The sequence below is a fragment of the Schistocerca serialis genome, chromosome 3 (genome assembly GCF_023864345.2).
Source record: "Schistocerca serialis cubense isolate TAMUIC-IGC-003099 chromosome 3, iqSchSeri2.2, whole genome shotgun sequence".
Classification (NCBI taxonomy): Eukaryota; Metazoa; Arthropoda; class Insecta; order Orthoptera; family Acrididae; genus Schistocerca; species Schistocerca serialis.
In genome coordinates, this window is record NC_064640.1 from 461,126,016 (window position 1) to 461,144,346 (window position 18,331).

Sequence of the window (18,331 nt, forward strand, 5' to 3'; positions counted from 1 at the left end):
TACTGGCATATCACCTGGTGTGATGGTATGGGGTGCCATTGGTTACATGTCTCGGTCACCTCTTGTTCGCATTGACAGCACTTTGAACAGTGGACATTAGATTTCAGATGTGTTATGACCCGTGGTTCTACCCTTCATTCGATCCCTGTGAAACCCAACATTTCAGCAGGATAAGGCACAACCGCATGTTGTATGTCCTGTACGGGCCTTTCTGGATACAGAAAATGTTCAGCTGCTGCCCTGGCCAGCTCATTCTCTAGATCTCTCAACAATTGAATATGTCTGGTCAATGGTGGCCGAGCAACTGGCTCGTCACAATACGCCAGTCACTACTCTTGATGAACTGTGATATTGTGTTGAAGCTCTATGGGCAGCTGTACCTGTACACACAATCCAAGCTCTGTTTGAGTCAATTTTCAGGCATATCAAGGCCATTATTACGGCCAGAGGTGGTTGTTCTGTGTACTGATTTCTCAGGATCTATGCACCCAAATTGCGTGAAAATGTAATCACATGTCAGATTTAGTACAATATATTTGTCCTATGAATACCTCTGCATTTCTTCTTGGTGTAGCAATTTTAATGTGTGTGTGTGTGTGTGTGTGTGTGTGTGTGTGTGTGTGTGTGTGTGTGTATTCACCCAGGGAATGTCTCATAATTCTGAAGGAACTGTTTTCCTGGAATTATTTGGGAAAATCATGGAAAACCTAAATCAAGATGGCTGGACAGAGCAAACTCCATCCTCCTGAATATGAAATCAGTGGCTTAACAACCGCACTGCCTCATTCAGTTGGTCCCTGTAATACAATGTCCTCATACCTTAATGATACACAATTTGCTCGAAATATCTTATAATAAAAACAGATTTTTGCACTGTATCATTGCACTCATTAGAGCTGTCTACTGGTGACTTCAGGATGACAGACATGCAAGTCTCTATCCACTCCCTTCAGTCTGTTTGGAAAACTGAGTCAGCACCTCCCCCCCCCCCCCCTCCCTCCTGCCCTTGATTAGTGTGAGGTTGAGCTCAGGAAAATGACAAGACATTGTTATCATGCACTATGGGTTGGCAGATTTGCTTGTAAAAGCACTGTTTGGTTAGGTACTGTATTGTTACCAAGTATCATAGATGTCCACTTTTGATATCAACACCTACTTCGAGTTCTCTAAGTAATCTTTTTTTAGTTACACTTCTAAATAGATGTATTGTATTGAATTTTTGCATCTCCTTCAGAAATTTATTATACAGTTTTATTCTGTGATGGAAAATAATGTTTTGATTTTTCTTTCTTTCTTTTTGCCCTCATTGATAAATGCAAGATCAAATTGGCTCTTGTTCCATGCTTATGAACAGAACTATTAGTGAAATACTTATTAATGCTTCCCCTGACATGCACTATATATTGATAGATATACTCTCTTGGTGCAGAAAGTATACCCAGTTTTTCTAAAAATAGTTCTGTACAATAAGCCCAACTACTACATAAATTGTTATTCTTATGGCCCTGTTCAGCAGTTTGAACACTGTGTGCATGTTTTGCATCTTTGATCTACAGAAAAGAATCCCATGGTTAAGAAATGGGTGTATGTAGAAACAATACAAGGTCTGTTCAAAAAATTCTGCAACTTTATCAACAAAATTTTTGTGTGCTTACCTTCTACTTATTGTGCATGGTCTCTTTTGAAATACTCTCCTCCACAATTGACACACTTCTCTCAATAGTGTTTCTGCTTCCAGAAGCAGTCTTGGTATGCCTCTTGTTGGATCGTGTGAAGGGCTGTCTGCAAATTTTCTTTTGTCTCGTCTGTCACTCCTTTCAATGTGGTTTTCAACTTTGGAAACAAAAAAAAGTCCACAGGTGCCAAGGCTCAAGAGTGTGGAGGATGAGGCAGCACTGTGATTTCTTTTTTTGTACACCAATAGGGATGAATGTGCGGATGTGTCATGGTGATGAAAGAGCCATGAATTGTTTTGTCACATTTCAGGCTATTTCCTTGTCATATTTTCTTGCATGTATTCCAATAGTGTCATCAATTGACTCTTCATGATGAAATAATCTTTCAAAGTCAAAGAAAACTATAAGCATAGCTTTGACATTTGACCTGACCTGATGAGCTTTTTTTTTGGGTCTTGGTAAACCTCCCCTAACCCATTGTGAAGATTGAACTTTGGTCTCAACATCATAACTTTAGACCCACATATCACCAGTTACAAATCTCTTAAGAAACATCTCATTCTCATTTGTGTGGTGCAAAAGCTCTTCACAGATTGTGAGGTGAAGGTCTTTTTGGTCTTGGCTCATGAGCCATGGGATGAACTTGGTGGAAACACAATGCATTCCAAGATGCTGTGTCGGGATTTCATGACATGATTCAACTGTAATGTTACATTCTTCTACAATCTCTTGGACAGTAAGTCTTTGATTGGCATGCACTGTTTAGTTGAAGATCCTGACATGAATGTCACTAGCAGACACTGAATGGCATCCTGAATGAGGGCCATCCTTAACTGAAGTCTGGCCATTTTTAAATCGTGTGAACCATTTGTAACACTGAGTACAGCTTAAGCACTCTTTACCATAGGCTTCCTGCATCATTTGGTGTGTCTCTGTTAAGGTTTTTTTGACTTTCGCACAACATTTAATGGAGACACATAGTTCTTCTAACTCTGCTCTCTCTGAATTCACAAACTGTGTGACACATCGTTCTACTCAATACAGCACTGAACAATAACAAACAAACACACAGCAATGAAACTTATGGCAGTTACACATTAAACACAGGCATGTGGAGTGATGCCAACTGCATTTTGCTCCAACATAACACTGGTGCATAATTACAAATGTTCCGGAATTTTTTGAACAGACCTTGTACGTCACCACAAGACACAGTCTGTTATGAATGGCTACTACAACCATAAGAGTAAAACATTCTGATGACATTCTTGTTGCCAGTACCTTTGTGTGTTCATTCCATATTAATGTATCAAAAACAATCAGTCCATATCACAAATGCTTTTTATTTTTATGATACAGTAACCAGTTTCACTCATACATAGGCCATCATCAGACCTGTAATGCCTCCATTGGTGGCATGTGAAGATGATGCGTGGAGCTGTTGTAAGTGTGAAAGGCACCTGCCATTAACTGCTCAATGGCTCCATGCATCATCTCCGTATGTCACCAATGGAGACATTACTGGTCTGATGATAGTCTATGTATGACTGAACCTGGTTACCAAACCATAAAAATTAAAATCATTTATTGTTTGGACTAATTGCTTTCATTACATTATGATACGAGACTGTTGATGTTCCAACTATGAGTCAAAAAATTATTACATTCTGTGCTAACTGACAGTTAATGTTCATCTATAAAAATTTTGTGTTTGTTACAAAATCCAGGGGTTTATCATCTATGCTGAAAGTGACAGATTGTTTTCCTCTATGTGCTGAAGTGATTGTTTTCTTTATGTTCAGTGATAATTTACCACATATTGTTCAATTTGAAACATCCTTGATGGATTCCTTTACCTTCTGTATCACAAGTTCTGGTGTTTATCTGTGACTATGTTGTTGCTGTCATCAGGAAAGAGAAATATCTTTCTATGTTTGAAAAGCCATTAATATTATTAAAAACAGAACTGGGCCTAGTCATTACCACGGTTCAAATGGTTCAAATGGCTCTGAGCACTATGGGACTTAACATCTTTGGTCATCAGTCCTCTAGAACTTAGAACTACTTAAACCTAACTAACCTAAGGACACCAGAGAACACCCAGTCATCACGAGGCAGTGAAAATCCCTGACCCCGCCGGGAATCGAACCTGGGAACCCGGGCGTCATTACCATGAGGCACTCCTACATTCATATGTTTCTTGTCTGACAATCATTTGACTAAAATTTATCATCAGCACATACGTGAACTATCTACACCTTTTTCACTCTATTCTCCATGGAATACTGGAACTACTCATTTGCTGGTCCTCTTAAGCCTACTGCTTTTAGTTTGTTTAATAGTATTTTATGATCATCACTGTTAAAAGCCTTGGACAAGTCTAAGAACATAAGTGTGACACAGTAATCCTTGCCAATAGCTTCAAGTACCATTTTTGTGTACTTTGTTATGATCAATGTTGTACTTCTCCCACTAAGGAAGCGAAAATGTGCTTCATCAAAAAGGTTGTAATTATTGAAGCAACCCATTGTCATATCTTCCATGATTGATTCAGCTATTTTTGATAATTCTGAAAGTAGGGAAACTGGCTTGTAATTTCCTGTGCTCTCTGCATAACCTTTTTTTAGCATGAGCAATTTTTACCAATGTGTGTTCCATTTTTGGCTTTATTATCTGACAGCAACAATCAGAGAGGCCATGATTTTTTATAAATATTATATAATTTTCCCTGTTGATACCTGTAAACATTTAATTATTGGTTTATAACCCTAATATAATGTAAACAAAAGTACCAGAGTTTGCGAATGTTGCTGATAGAATGGAATTTTATGTGCAATTGGGTCTATATACTGTGTATTGTTTCTATACATAAATCAAGATTTTGAGTGATTTTCCCTTCATTTCACGAATACCTCACATTTAAAACATTCCCATATTGTTTAAATAGCTTTTCCAAAAGGTTTGTTCCTTGTTGGATCTCAAAATCATTCTCTCTCTTTGTTTTTATACAGATTTCTAGAGATGTATTACTGCTACGTTTCCAAAATGGAATTTACTAATGTATGTACATCCATTCTACTCATTGTTACATGTATGAAAATAGCTGCGCCAGACACAATTACTTACATCTAGATTACATTCACTCCATGGTCCTCTATACCATGTGTAGCAGGGAATAGCAGGACAAGGTTTGCGCTGAACCAAATCTCGTGGACAAGCTCTTCCACTGGGACTATTATTGGTCATCACAAATCGATACCTGTTCATTGCAGAACCTGTACCAGAATTATCAACTGAGTTAAATACCAACAGACTTCAGTAAAATATAAGTAGGAATGATGTAGAAATAATGTTAAATGCCAAAGTATACAAAATGGAAAATTTATATCATCCTGTGCACCTATTTTTTTCTAATGCTCTGTTCCAGTTAATGCTGATACTTTAACAAAATTTCTTAGAATATATCCACTCCTATGTATGAGGATAAGTCTTGCACAGCATGGGATCTACTCTAAGGTAAATGGTTTCTGAACATCAGATCATGTTGTGTACTATATTTACCTGCACTCCCACATTGGCATCCGGCATGATCCCATGAACCCCATTCAGTTAACTCACAGTCAACAGTGCAATCCACATAACACCATTTTTCTACTGGTGAAGGTTTGGTTTGGTCATCACACCACCTGCAAAAGTACAAATCACTTCTAGTAGATGAAACGAAAGCAACCGCTCCATTAAATGGAAGTGTAAGAACATTAATTGGAATCAAATATTGTGAGCATGAGCAAACAGATACAAGCACTTGCAGACAAGTGTGTGTCACAAGAAGGATACATGGCCATAGTGGATGATAAGGGGATGCTAAGAGGGATCACCTGAAATCTGTAGTACACACTTTTTTTATTATAAAATTGTTGTGGATTTCTAGTGATGTAGCTACCAAATTTGTGTGTGTGCCCTTCATAGTTCATGTGTGAAGTTTGTGCTTGATTATGTCATTAGAAGCCACTTGGCCTGCTAGTATGACAGTGGTTGCATGTGCAGCCTGTTGGCTGCAGTCCCTGTTAGAACTAATGACTATCAAGGCCAGAGCTCAAGGTTCTGGTGGCCACTTGTGTGTTGTCTGTTGTCTGTACTTTGTCTTTCATGGGGTTATGCTTTTCTTGAGTTAGAACACGTTGGCAATGAGTACAGTATTTGACTCTGTGTGTTCCATTTCAGTCATTTGTCCTTTGAGTTTAATGTCCTTGGAGGCAGTGCTTAAATCTCTTCTTGAGCAATGGCAGGCACTGACAGTTGCTATTTCCAGTTTAATGACAACATTGACACAACATGCTGCCTCACCAGTAACATATCCATGCCATTCCCTGCATACAATGATGCAGCAGGAGACTGAGACACCTATGAAAATAGCCTGCAACAACATTTCCAGGCATCTGGGGTAACTGTGAAAAGTTCTTTTTTTGTCATGGAGCTCACATCATTTATATCAGTTGTTGTGTCAATTCACCCCCTTAACATTCAAGTTTTTGTTTTGATCAGATATGTGACTTACTATCTACCTGTCACTGTAAATGTACTCATGTTGTTGCTGCTTGTTCGGAGTTTTACCATTGCCAAAAGTGGCCAAAACAGTCATACAGGACATGGGCGGCAGACCTACGTGGACTTAGTTATCGTTATATTTTTGTGACAAATGTTCATAAGGAATGCTATGCTGATTAAATGGTTCAAGATGCAATCATAAATCTTGCTCCTGACAGGGAAGTTCAACAGTGAGTTCTACTGTGTGAAAATCTTATGCTTATGGACGTATTAAACATAACACAGTCACCTGAAGTTTCACAGGCTTCAGGTAGTTAGACAGGAGACCGGTCTGAAGTTTCAGAAATCAATTCCTCTCACTCCTCTCAGCCTTCAGTCAGTTTTCAATGGAATGGAGAAGCCATTGTAACAGTCTGACAGATGTCTCAGTGTCATATAGGTAACTGTTGTTCATGACAACAATGGTCTGCGTAACAACAGCAACAGCCTGATTTTCTGCTGCATCATGCCCATGCTTTTCATTCAACATGAACGGCCCACATGCCCCAAGACTAGGCAATGTGTAATAGGTGCCATAAAAATGACACATTGCTTTTGTGTGTAACTCTCTTTTGAACCTGAGTACTGAGAATGCAGGTGCACAAGGGTGCAGCAGCAACGTTGGTGAATTCTCAAACTTATGTGGATTTCGGTTCTCTCCCTCTGGCCCATTGCCATGGAGGCTGGTCAGTTATAACAAGCAACAGATTTCCAGTCTTGGACAGTTTTATATACCTGGGACTTAAAAGCTGTGGTTAATTCATTAACACTCCTAGCTGTGGAAAATGTTTACACTTAAAATCTGTTTGGTTTGTACACTTCTAAACTTTTAGCATTCTCCATCGATAACAAAGTGCATTTAGTTTCTGATCAAGTTCCATATCAACAGTTAGATGCTCTGTGTGCTGAATTTTCCTCTTTCTTTTTTCCACGACTGAGATGCACAACAGAATTTCAGGCTCATATTACAATGAAATGGTCTGCCCACCCCCATTTTTTCTAGGCTTGCTCAGTACCCATAACTTTACAGGTAAAAGTAAAAGCAGAATTAGATCATCTTAAATTCCTTGATGTTATTTGACCTATTCCTTCCAATGATTGGTCTACACCACTGGTGATAATAAAGAAACCTAAAGGTAAATTACACTTCTGAAGTGACTTTAAAAAATCAATTAAAGCACAGTTAATCATTGATACCTATCCATTAGCATACCCTGATGAGCTGGTAGCATAATTATAGGGGAGCCTTATTTTTCAGTGATTGACGTAGCAGATGCATATTTACAGCTGTTGCCAGACAAAGAATCTAAACACCACCTATTTATCAATACATCATTTGAGCTTTATTAATATCAGCATTTGCCTTTTGGTGTGGTAAGTGCACCAAATATTTTTCAACACTTTTTAGAGCAACTTATTGCATTAGTTCCAGGCTGAATCAACTATTTAGATGACATAGTTGTGTCTGATGCCTCTACACAGGAACATTTGTAGAACCTTCATGCTCTATTTTCTGTTTGATGGTCAGCAGTGTTAATGTGCAGTTTGAACAAGATACAGTTTCTTCAACCATCTATTATTAATTTGGGTATTTAACCATCATGCCAGCATACTGATGCTATTGCTGTATTGCCTCACCCCACAGGTATTTTTAGGCACAATTGTGTACTACTTCAAATTCATATCTGATGCTGCTACTGTGGTGCAACCATTCCATGCATCATTACATAATGATGTTCACTTTGTATGATCCCCAGCTTGTGACCAGGCATTCAAGTTGTCGAAAGTTCAAGCTGCAGTCAGCTTCTTGTTTCATCAGTTTTCAGGCAGGCCAGCACCTTGTGGTAGCCATAGACATATCTCAGTTCGGCCTTGGCGCCATCCTTGCTCATATGTATGCAAACAGAACAGAACACACTATTGCATATGCCTCTAAAACCTTAAATTCAGCACAACAGCATTGTTCTCAGATATAGAAAGGGGCTTTAGCAAATGTGTATTCTCAAAAACAAAAATTTCATGTTATTCTATATGGGTCTAAGTTTCATCTGATCACAGACCACAAACCACTGGTATCTCTTTTAAAACCACAGGTATTCTTTCCAGACAAAGCCATGCATTGCTTGCAGCAGTCAGCTATTTTTCCTGTTATGATACAGTTGGGAGGTATATTTATGACCAATGGTGTAACATGCAAATACTAATGCCTTATCATCTTTGCCGATGTGTTCAGATTCAGTTTGATAAAGAGGAATTGCTTTATTTTCATTTGGAAAATGTTGTTAATGGTTTACCTATTACTGGCACTAAAATTGCAGATGCAGTAGTTGTGGATCCTATTTCAAGCCAAATTGTTTCTTTTGATGATGTTATGCATTTATTACCTGTGGACCACTGGGATGTGTCATGTACAAAAGTGCTAGCATGCAGGCATGTTTTTTGGACAAGCATTGAAGTGGAAATTGTGTGAGTTGTTGCAACCTGCCCACAGTGTGTCACCCATCAGGCAAACCGACCCCCCTCCCCCCCCCTACCCCTCCACGGTGCATATTTGTCACAATGGCCAATTCCACAGCAGTCTTGGGAATCAATTCAAGTGTAAAGTCTGCCGTATACACACAATGGCCTCCAGTATGCATCTCAGGAATTTGAAGATTAAAAAAAAAAAAAAAAAGTGGTGTTTACCATGTCACAGCTCCTCCTTTCCACCCTGAATCAAATAGAGAAGCTGAACGAGTAGTATGAACATTTAAGATTCACACAAAAAAACAGGTTTCGTATGTGTCGCCGGAAGTGGCTCTGACTGGTTCCTCAGTTCTTACAGTTTTACCCCAGTTGGAGATAAAGAGTTCAATAGAATTGTTGTATGACTGTTAGCCCCAGACTCTGCTACATCTGCTCCAACTGTCACCAGCACATCTGCTGACATTGTCTCCACAATGCTTATGACTGGCACAGTTGCAATTTTGGCTGCTGACTGAAATGGCTGCCAGTAGTCATCAAGAGTCACTATGGCCAACACCTCTGCATTGTTCACACTGCTGAGGGAAGGGCATTATGACACTTTGACCATCTATGACCCTGTGTGGACACCTGCATACCAGGAACATCTCTGCTGCCCTCGTGTCATCCGTCTCATTAATCGTGGATGGTGCATTCGCTGCTGCCGACATTATCACAACTGTCTCCTCTGATGTAGGTGCCCCGTTCAGCTGTTGGTGGTCAAGTCAGGACCGCAGTTCTTGCACTGTCCCAGCCAACACCTCCGCCACTGCCACCTCTGTTGCAGCCAGTGCTGCCTATTGAGCCACCTTCACTGTGGCCTCCTTCACTGAGGATGAACTCAGATGTGGAAATGAAATCTTCACCACCATCACCTGTCCTACCATATGGACTCTCACAGGGGGGCAGGTGCCGCACCTTTCTGCCCTCATACCACTTCTGACCCTACACACTAACAGCAGCACATCACATGGCTCATTAATCTATGACAACAACAGAAGAAATGGACATGAGCACAGTGTTCACTTCTTTGCAAAGGAAGAGGAGTGCTGTAACTACCAAATTTGTATGTGTGCTGCATCATAGCTTGCACATGAAGGTCGTGCTTGATTTGGCCACTAGAGGCCACTTGGCCAGCTAGTATGACAGCAGTTGCGTGCATAGCCTGCCATTTGTGCCCCTGTTAGAACTAATGACTATATAGGCTGGAGCACCAGCCTCTGCTGGTTGCTTGTGTGTTGTCTGCTGTATGAACTTAGTCTCCCATGTGTTTATGCTTTTTCATGTAATAAAGTCCAGTGTTCTTAGGTTAGAACACCAGCTGTGTTCCTTTTCCAATGAATTAAATTTTTTAATCTGATTATGGCTTTGTTTTACTGTATTTTATTTCAATCCTTCTATCATCCATATGTATGGACACTGATTTTTGTGCCACTGACAGGATCAATATACAACAAAAATTTGTAAGGGTACTGTCATAACATTTTGTCTCATTATTTACAGAATGCAAAGCATTGCCTTGGTGATGGTGCAGCTGTACATTGATGAGGAAATACCAAACGCTTACAACCATGTTCTGCGTGCTTCAATTAATATGGAGGTGAAATTTGATACTTGACTGACACCTTTGGCTATATTTTAACTTTTCCTCTGCCACAACATGTAGTCCAGTTGTCAATATTTCCTTCTGAAGAAGACTGTTTATAAATGTTGACACCACAGTAAAGGGGTTTTAGTAAACCCATTTGCAACTGATTGGCTGTTTACCATCTCTAAAGGAATATTTATCTGTTTATTTCAAGAAGTTTAGTTACTTACATTGTGAGTAGGATTCTAAAACATCAGTTCCATTCGGATCTCAAAGAAAGCTTTGATAGATTTTTTGCAAGAAGGATTGTCTCATCCTGCAGTTATGAAATTTTATTTATCCCAATATATTATGGCACAGCTAATGTCACCTCCAACTGCTATAACTTGTCAAATGAGTCTGGTGGCTCCAACTACAGCGTTTGTCATCTTTATGTTTGTTATCCTTGTGCAAACTATCTGTGTAGAGACTCAGTTTCTTCCTATGTTGCTTTAAGGTTTCACTCTATTGCCAGAAATATGCTACATTATACCCCATGGAGCCTGTCTTTCTGTAAACATTTAGGTTTGCCCGCAAATATCTCACAACTATAACTTTTTTGTTTTAACTGACTCTTGGTATTGAGTACTATCCTGGGCCCAAAGTTTTTCAACAGTACTTCAAATGCTGACTTTCTTTGTGAATCTTTCTACATTTGATACTTGACTGACACCTTTGGCTATATTTTAACTTTTCCTCTGCCACAACATGTAGTCCAGTTGTCAATATTTCCTTCTGAAGAAGACTGTTTATAAATGTTGACACCACAGTAAAGGGGTTTTAGTAAACCCATTTGCAACTGATTGGCTGTTTACCATCTTTAAAGGAATATTTATCTGTTTATTTCAAGAAGTTTAGTTACTTACATTGTGAGTGGGATTCTAAAACATCAGTTCCATTCGGATCTCAAAGAAAGCTTTGATAGATTTTTTGCAAGAAGGATTGTCTCATCCTGCAGTTATGAATAATATCTCAATAGTGTCACCTATTTGGAGAACATATTGATATCTGATATGAATAATCTGGAGCTCTGTGCAGAAATATTTATGCTATTTGAACAGAGAATCTACAACTCTTATAAAATTACTGCATGTATTACAAACACAGTTAACTACACTGGCAGCTGCTTAAATGTTCAGTACTGCCACTGATTCACCTCTTCACAGTCAAGGGAATGGGCAAAATGCAGAGCAGTATTTAGTTGGTAGAAAGCAGCTTCTATGGGAGTGGACAATATTTGAGGTATTTTAGATATGTATTTCTCTGTAGTTACCCCAACACAATCACTCACAACAATTCCACTTATTTTCAAAAGTAATAACTCACTATCTCTGCATATATCAATATGCATTGCAATGTTTGTACTGCAGATAATATCATGAGCATTTTGGAACATGCATTATTACAAATAAGTGAAAATAATCTCCACCACAATGCACAGCCTCACAGTATTCTAAAATTCTATTACAGTGTAGACATGGACAAGGATATAAAATTCTTTTTTTGTCAACAAGGACAGTATAGCGAAGAAAGTATTTGTTATATTTTTTCTATTGTGGATACTGTATCAATGAGAAGCTGGTCCTAAAATTTAAATAAAATGAGTGAATGTTCTAGTAACACTTTTTTTTTTAAATATCAGGCAGCAGATAGGAATATGGTTCCTGATATTTACATTGGCTCATATGTGATCCTCACCTGCTGTCTTTAGTCATAATTTCTTTTTAGTTTTTGTGTGGAATGTGGCTCACCTTCGCTTCATACTTTCTGAACAGTGTGATGATATAAACTAATTTTAATGTTTCACTTATAAAAAAATCAACTCCTGGATAAACATTTTATCTTCTATCCATATACTAAACAGGTAACTTTTCAGACAGATCAAAATTGGTTAGTTTACAATTAGTACAACAAATTTTGCTAGATAACACATGAATTGTCATATTACCTGTCCTCAACAGTTCTTCCATCACTTCGTCGACAATAGACAGCTCTTGCCTGTATTCCTTCTCCACATGGGCTTCCACCTAATGGTAAACAAGAACTAAATCGAGTCTCTTGCCAGCTATATGTGAAACAAGTTACATTGATTTCACAGGACTGAACCTCTATTAAAGGAGGACATGGGTAGTCTGCTTTGGCTGGTTTTCTCAATACTGATCTTGTCCTCTGACGTTGTTTGTTCACATCACATGGCTGTAAATTGAAAGAAAAAAAAGAAGCGTGTATAGATATTTAGCACTATGCAGTGACTAATAAAATACATTTTAAATCTAAAATTAGAGTTGTAATGTTGATAAAGAGGCAGGTATATAATACAATCTTATTTGAGAAGCAGCACATAAATATTTCAGTGGCATGGGTGAAACTAATTACACTATTTGAATTCTGGTACTTACATGGCACATACATTACATTTTTGTAAATGCAGATTCACTTACACACAATCACTAATGCTGAAGGGCCAGCTGTGATATGTACTAAGAAAGGACATTGCATCTCGATTTTTCAAAGCCAAAAGTTCAACTGTTGAGACATATCCAAGGTGCAAGAGAGGTAAAATGCATAAAAGAAGTAACAAAGCAGAGAATGGAACATCACACAAAACAAAGCTCAGAATAACTGCATAATAAGAGGCTAATGCATCTATGGCTTGTTACACCTAAAACTCAAGTTTTGGAGTGCCTACTTACTAACCATAGAGGACTGTCTATTCAGAAGTATATGCTGACTAGCAACCTTCCCCTGCTTCACACAGGTACCAATCATAATTAATAAAAATATTCTGGGCTATCATGCCATGGTTGCCCAGTATATTTAATTAATTGTGGCAATTCCAGCCATAAAAGTTTACATTTTACACAGGAAGCACTAACTAGTAAATCTACCCAAGGGATACACTTCGGTTTTGATTGGCTTTGAATACACTGTAGTGTGAAGCAAAATTAAAGAAAATTTTTTTTATGTATGTGTGGATCTTAAATGGGTGAAACACCCCCTTGAAAAAATTGAGCATAATACACTCTATGGAAAAATTAATAAACAAGGAGTTAAAGAAGTTATGAAAATTGGGCATAAATTGATATTCATACAATTTATGACAGAAAAAGTAAATTTGTAAATTTTGGTGGCCAATGGATGAATGTGTGACACTGCAGCACAGTTTCACTGCATACAGTAATATAAAGATATTTCTAGCTCATTTCTGACAAATGTATATTTGGAATACCACTTCCTCATATATGATATAATTTGTTGTTAATGACATTATACATTTTGCTATTAAACATCAAAATAAAAAGCTAAATAATGAGTGGTTAGGGGTTTAAAAAATGATGTTATTGACAAATCTAGTTGCATCATTGTAACATACATTGCAGATAATAGACATTTTATTTATATCTATTTTTTTATCTGGTACCATTTCAGTGGTATTCATTCAGAAATATGGAACTCAATTTTTTTCATGGTCGCTTTACACACCCCTAATGGCCAAATGGGCACATAAAATATAGGTGTCTCTTATTTTGCTGTACACTACAACATGTTCAAAGTCAATCAAAACTGAAATATATCACTTGTGTAGGTTTACTTGTAAGTATCTGCGATCAGACATCTTGTCTGACATTGCAGTAATTTTGTATACAGGCTGCTGCATAGAACTATGATAAAAATTCCGAGAACAATATCAGGTAAATGAATATCATCACTTTCACATAACTTAAATTATTTCAGCAGTGTGTGCCAGGAAGGTTCTCAGGAGGCATGAATGTAATCTATTCCATATTTAACTGGTATTTGGGGCAATATGTCATGGCAGTGATGGGAGCTGCCAGCAACTGTGCTGCCCCATCCATCTGACAGCAGTACCAATTCAGCACAAGCTACAGCCACTTGGCTACAGCACAGCACAGCACAGCTACATATCCTTCTGCCCCCTCTTGGTCCATCTCCTCCTCACAACTCTCTTTGTCCATCACTTCCTCCATCTCTCTCTCTGTCCGTTATCTCCCCCCCCCCCCCCCTTTCTCTGACCATCTCCTCCTCCTCCTCCTCTCTCTGTATCCATCCCCTCCTCCCCTCCATTGGTCTGTCACCTTATCTCCCTCTGTCCAACTAATGCTTCCCTTTCTCTCTCATCCCCTACCATCCTTTGCTCTGACCACCTCCTCTTCCCCCTCTCTTTGCCGATCTCCTCCTGCCTCCCCCCCCCCCCCCCAAATCTCTCCTCTCTCTCTGGCTCTGGCCATCTTTCACCCCCTCCCCCCTACACACTCAGACTAATGTCTCAATTTTTGTCCCTGACTTGTAGGCTGCCAGCCAGCAAAGCAACTCAGTATGGCAGGCTCACAGTAGTGGGGTCAGCCCAAACAAATACTGATCATCATGCCTTTTATGCAAAATGCCCATTGTCAATGGAAAGTGTCAGCTTGTACCCCATTACAAACTTAATTTTTAAAGTGAACTTTTACATGCCCATTTGACAGAGCAGTCCCAAATTAGTTTGGTGCAATTTTAATTTTGTCAATATGTATTTGATAGAGACAGTAAAATATGAAGAACAAGCAGTACTCCAACAGGGATTGAGTAGTAGTGCTGGGTGGCTGTAGCAGACAGTGTGGGCACAGTGGCATGTGAGTTGTTGCTGGAGTACTCTATACTGGGCATCACATTAAACAGATTATTATCGGTATTTCTTTGGACTGACTCAATCTACACATCGCAAAAACGAAATTGAAAATATCTTCTGAAACACCAGAGAATTTGCGCTGTTAGGAGAGACACCCGTTATATAAGCGCTGACATATGCTGAGAGGTAAGCCACAAATTGAGAGACAACAGCACACAAAAGAAGAACAGGATATGAGAAAGAGAAGTTATAGAAGATAGGATAGGAACATAAAGTTATCTAATATGGAAATACTAATGAAATAAAGAAGTATGAAGCCAAAAAAATAAAGAAGGCAAACATAAATGAAGGAATAAATAGAGACAACAACAAAATTTAAAGATAAAATAGTATTTCATCTATTCCCAGAAACTGTTAGTTAGTTGTTACGTGTTCGATTGACCAGTCTCACGGTGACCCATATGATGTGGAATATGTCAAGTGCATAAGAAATGCACACATGAATTAAGATTTTTTATTTAAGCTTAAAATTTGTATTACCTACCCCATTCCTTTAAATGCAACATATTCCTTATATTATACCTATAGATTTATGTATCCCTATTCAGGACTTCATCTATGGTATAGATGGAGTTGTCAAGGAGATATGATTTCAATTTATTTTTAAAACTATTACTGCTGTCTGTCACACATTTTGTTTCATCTGACAATTTATGAAAAAGTTTTACAACAGTGTATTTTACCCCTTTCTGTGCCAAAGATAGGTTAAGTAGAGGATAGTGTAAGTCTTTCTTTCTTCTGGTATTATAATCATGAATGTCACTGTTGTTTTTAAACTGGTCCATGTTGGTGAGAACAAATTTCATTACTGAGTAAATGTACTGTGAGGCTGTTGTAAGAATTCCTAACCTTTCAAAAATATGCCTACAACACGTGCGACTATGATCCCCACACATTATTCTAACCACTTTCTTCTGAGCAGTGAATGCTTTTTATCTAAGCGTAGAATTACCTCAAAATATTATTCCGTATGACATCAGAGAGTGAAAGTATGCAAATTATGTTAGCTTGCTAATTTCTATGTGCTCAAAATTAGCAATTATTCTCACTACAAAAGTTGCTGAACCCAGTCGCTACAGGAGATCCAAAATATGAATTTTCCAAATAAGATTCTCATCTATATGTATACCCAAAAACTTAATATGATCTATCCTGACTACTGACTTCTGTTGATGCATTATATTTATTGAAGGAACTGTACTCTTTGCAGTAGAAAATTGGATGTACTGTGTTTTTTCAAAATTCAGTGCATTGGCAGAACACGAATCAATAACTTTTCCAAAGACATTATGTGTATCATTTTCTATTCACGTTTCTTTTAGTGGATTAATAACGATGCTTGTATCATAAGCAAACAGTATCAGTTTAGCTGCTTGTTTAAGATAAGAAGGGAGGTCATTCACATATATCAAGAACAGAAGGGGACCCATGATCGAACCCTCTGGAACACCTAGTGTAATTTCACCCCAGGTAAGTGAAGTGGGGAACTTCCTTAAATCACTTCGACATCTACATCTACATCTACATCCATACTCCGCAAGCCACCTGACGGTGTGTGGTGGAGGGTACCTTGAGTACCTCTATCGGTTCTCCCTTCTATTCCAGTCTCGTACTGTTCGTGGAAAGAAGGATTGGCTGTATGCCTCTGTGTGGGCTCTAATCTGTCTGATTTTATCCTCTTGGTCTCTTCATGAGATATACGTAGGAGGGAGCAATATACTGCTTGACTCCTCGGTGAAGGTATGTTCTCGAAACTTCAACAAAAGCCCGTACCGAGCTACTGAGTGTCTCTCCTGCAGAGTCTTCCACTGGAGTTTATCTATCATCTCCGTAATGCTTTTGCGATTACTAAATGATCCTGTAACAAAGTGTGCTGCTCTCTGTTGGAACTTCTCTATCGCTTCTATCAACCCTATGTGGTACGGATCCCACACTGGTGAGCAGTATTCAAGCAGTGGGCAAACAAGTGTACTGTAACCTACTTCCTTTGTTTTCGGATTGCATTTCCTTAGGATTCTTCCAATGAATCTCAGTCTGGCATCTGATTTACTGACGATCAACTTTTTATGATCATTCCATTTTAAATCACTCCTAATGAGTACTCCCAGATAATTTACAGATTTAACTGCTTCCAGTTGCGGACCTGCTATATTGTAGCTAAATGATAAGGGATCTTTCTTTCACGTAAGCCATATAAAGAAACTTTTTGCTTCCTGTTATGTGTAGATATGGCTTAAATCACTCACATTCTGTTCCATTTATACCACAGAATTGTAATCTCTGTAACATAATGCCATGGTATACAGAAAATTCCAATTGGCGACATTTTACTATTTAAATACTCTATTATGTTGGCAGTGAAATTGTATACTGCTGTCTCAGTGGAACAGCATTTTTAAAATCCAAACTGTGATTTACTAATTATCCCATTACTTTAGAGATGGTTAATTACTCTTGAGTATCCAGAATGAGATTTTCACTCTGCAGCAATATACTTTTGAGTACATTGCTTTCTCGACTATTTTTGAAAATGCTGAAGCAAGGATATGTGGCTGGTAATTATTGACATCTGTGGTGTCTTCTTCTTTGTAGAGAGGTTTGAACATGGCGTATTTTAACCTGTCTGGGAAAATACCTTGTGTTAGTGATGCATTACAGATGTGACTCAGAAAATCAGCTGTAACAGCTCCACATTGTTTTAATATCATGTTAGATATGTCAGCTACTCCCACAGAACATTTATTTTTCAAAGATTTAATGATATTCCTTATTTAACAAGAGGCTGTTAGATGAAAATTAATCTGAGTAGGATTTCTCAAAACTGACTCTTCCATACACTTCTTGGCTTTTTTAAACTATTCTCACCAATATTTTCACCTACACTTAAGAAATGGTTGTTAAATGCATTAGCTACTTGTGTACTGTTGGTTAAGATGGTCTCATTCTCTTTAATAATAATATTATCTACCCCAGTGGTTACTTTTCTTGTCTCTCTTCTAACAACATTCCATACTGATTTGATTTTATTTCCCGAGTTGTTAACTTCATCTCTAATACACATATTTTTTGATTTTCTGACAAATTTTCTCAGTATGTTACAATAATTTTTATAGTGTAAAATTATTCTGAGTCTTTACTAATTCTTGCTGCCTCATACAATTTTCTTTAGCTTCCTGAAGACACTTTAATATCTGTAGTGATCCAAGGTTTCTTTTAAAACTGTTTATTGTCACATTTAGTAACTTTTTT

The 18,331-nt window shown here is 38.1% G+C and overlaps 1 protein-coding gene across 7 annotated transcripts in view; it reads right to left on the minus strand.

Annotated features, from left to right (window-relative positions):
* Positions 1-18,331, minus strand: part of LOC126470365 (thrombospondin type-1 domain-containing protein 7A-like) — a 1,214,159-nt gene that overhangs the window by 88,392 nt on the left and 1,107,436 nt on the right. For all 7 annotated transcript variants that reach the window (XM_050098173.1, XM_050098171.1, XM_050098172.1 and 4 more), the window contains 3 exons: positions 12,341-12,588; positions 5,238-5,362; positions 4,803-4,951 (listed from right to left, as the gene is read on the minus strand). In XM_050098173.1, the coding sequence (XP_049954130.1) occupies positions 4,803-4,951; positions 5,238-5,362; positions 12,341-12,588 (522 nt within the window). The remainder of the gene's footprint in view (positions 1-4,802; positions 4,952-5,237; positions 5,363-12,340; positions 12,589-18,331) is intronic.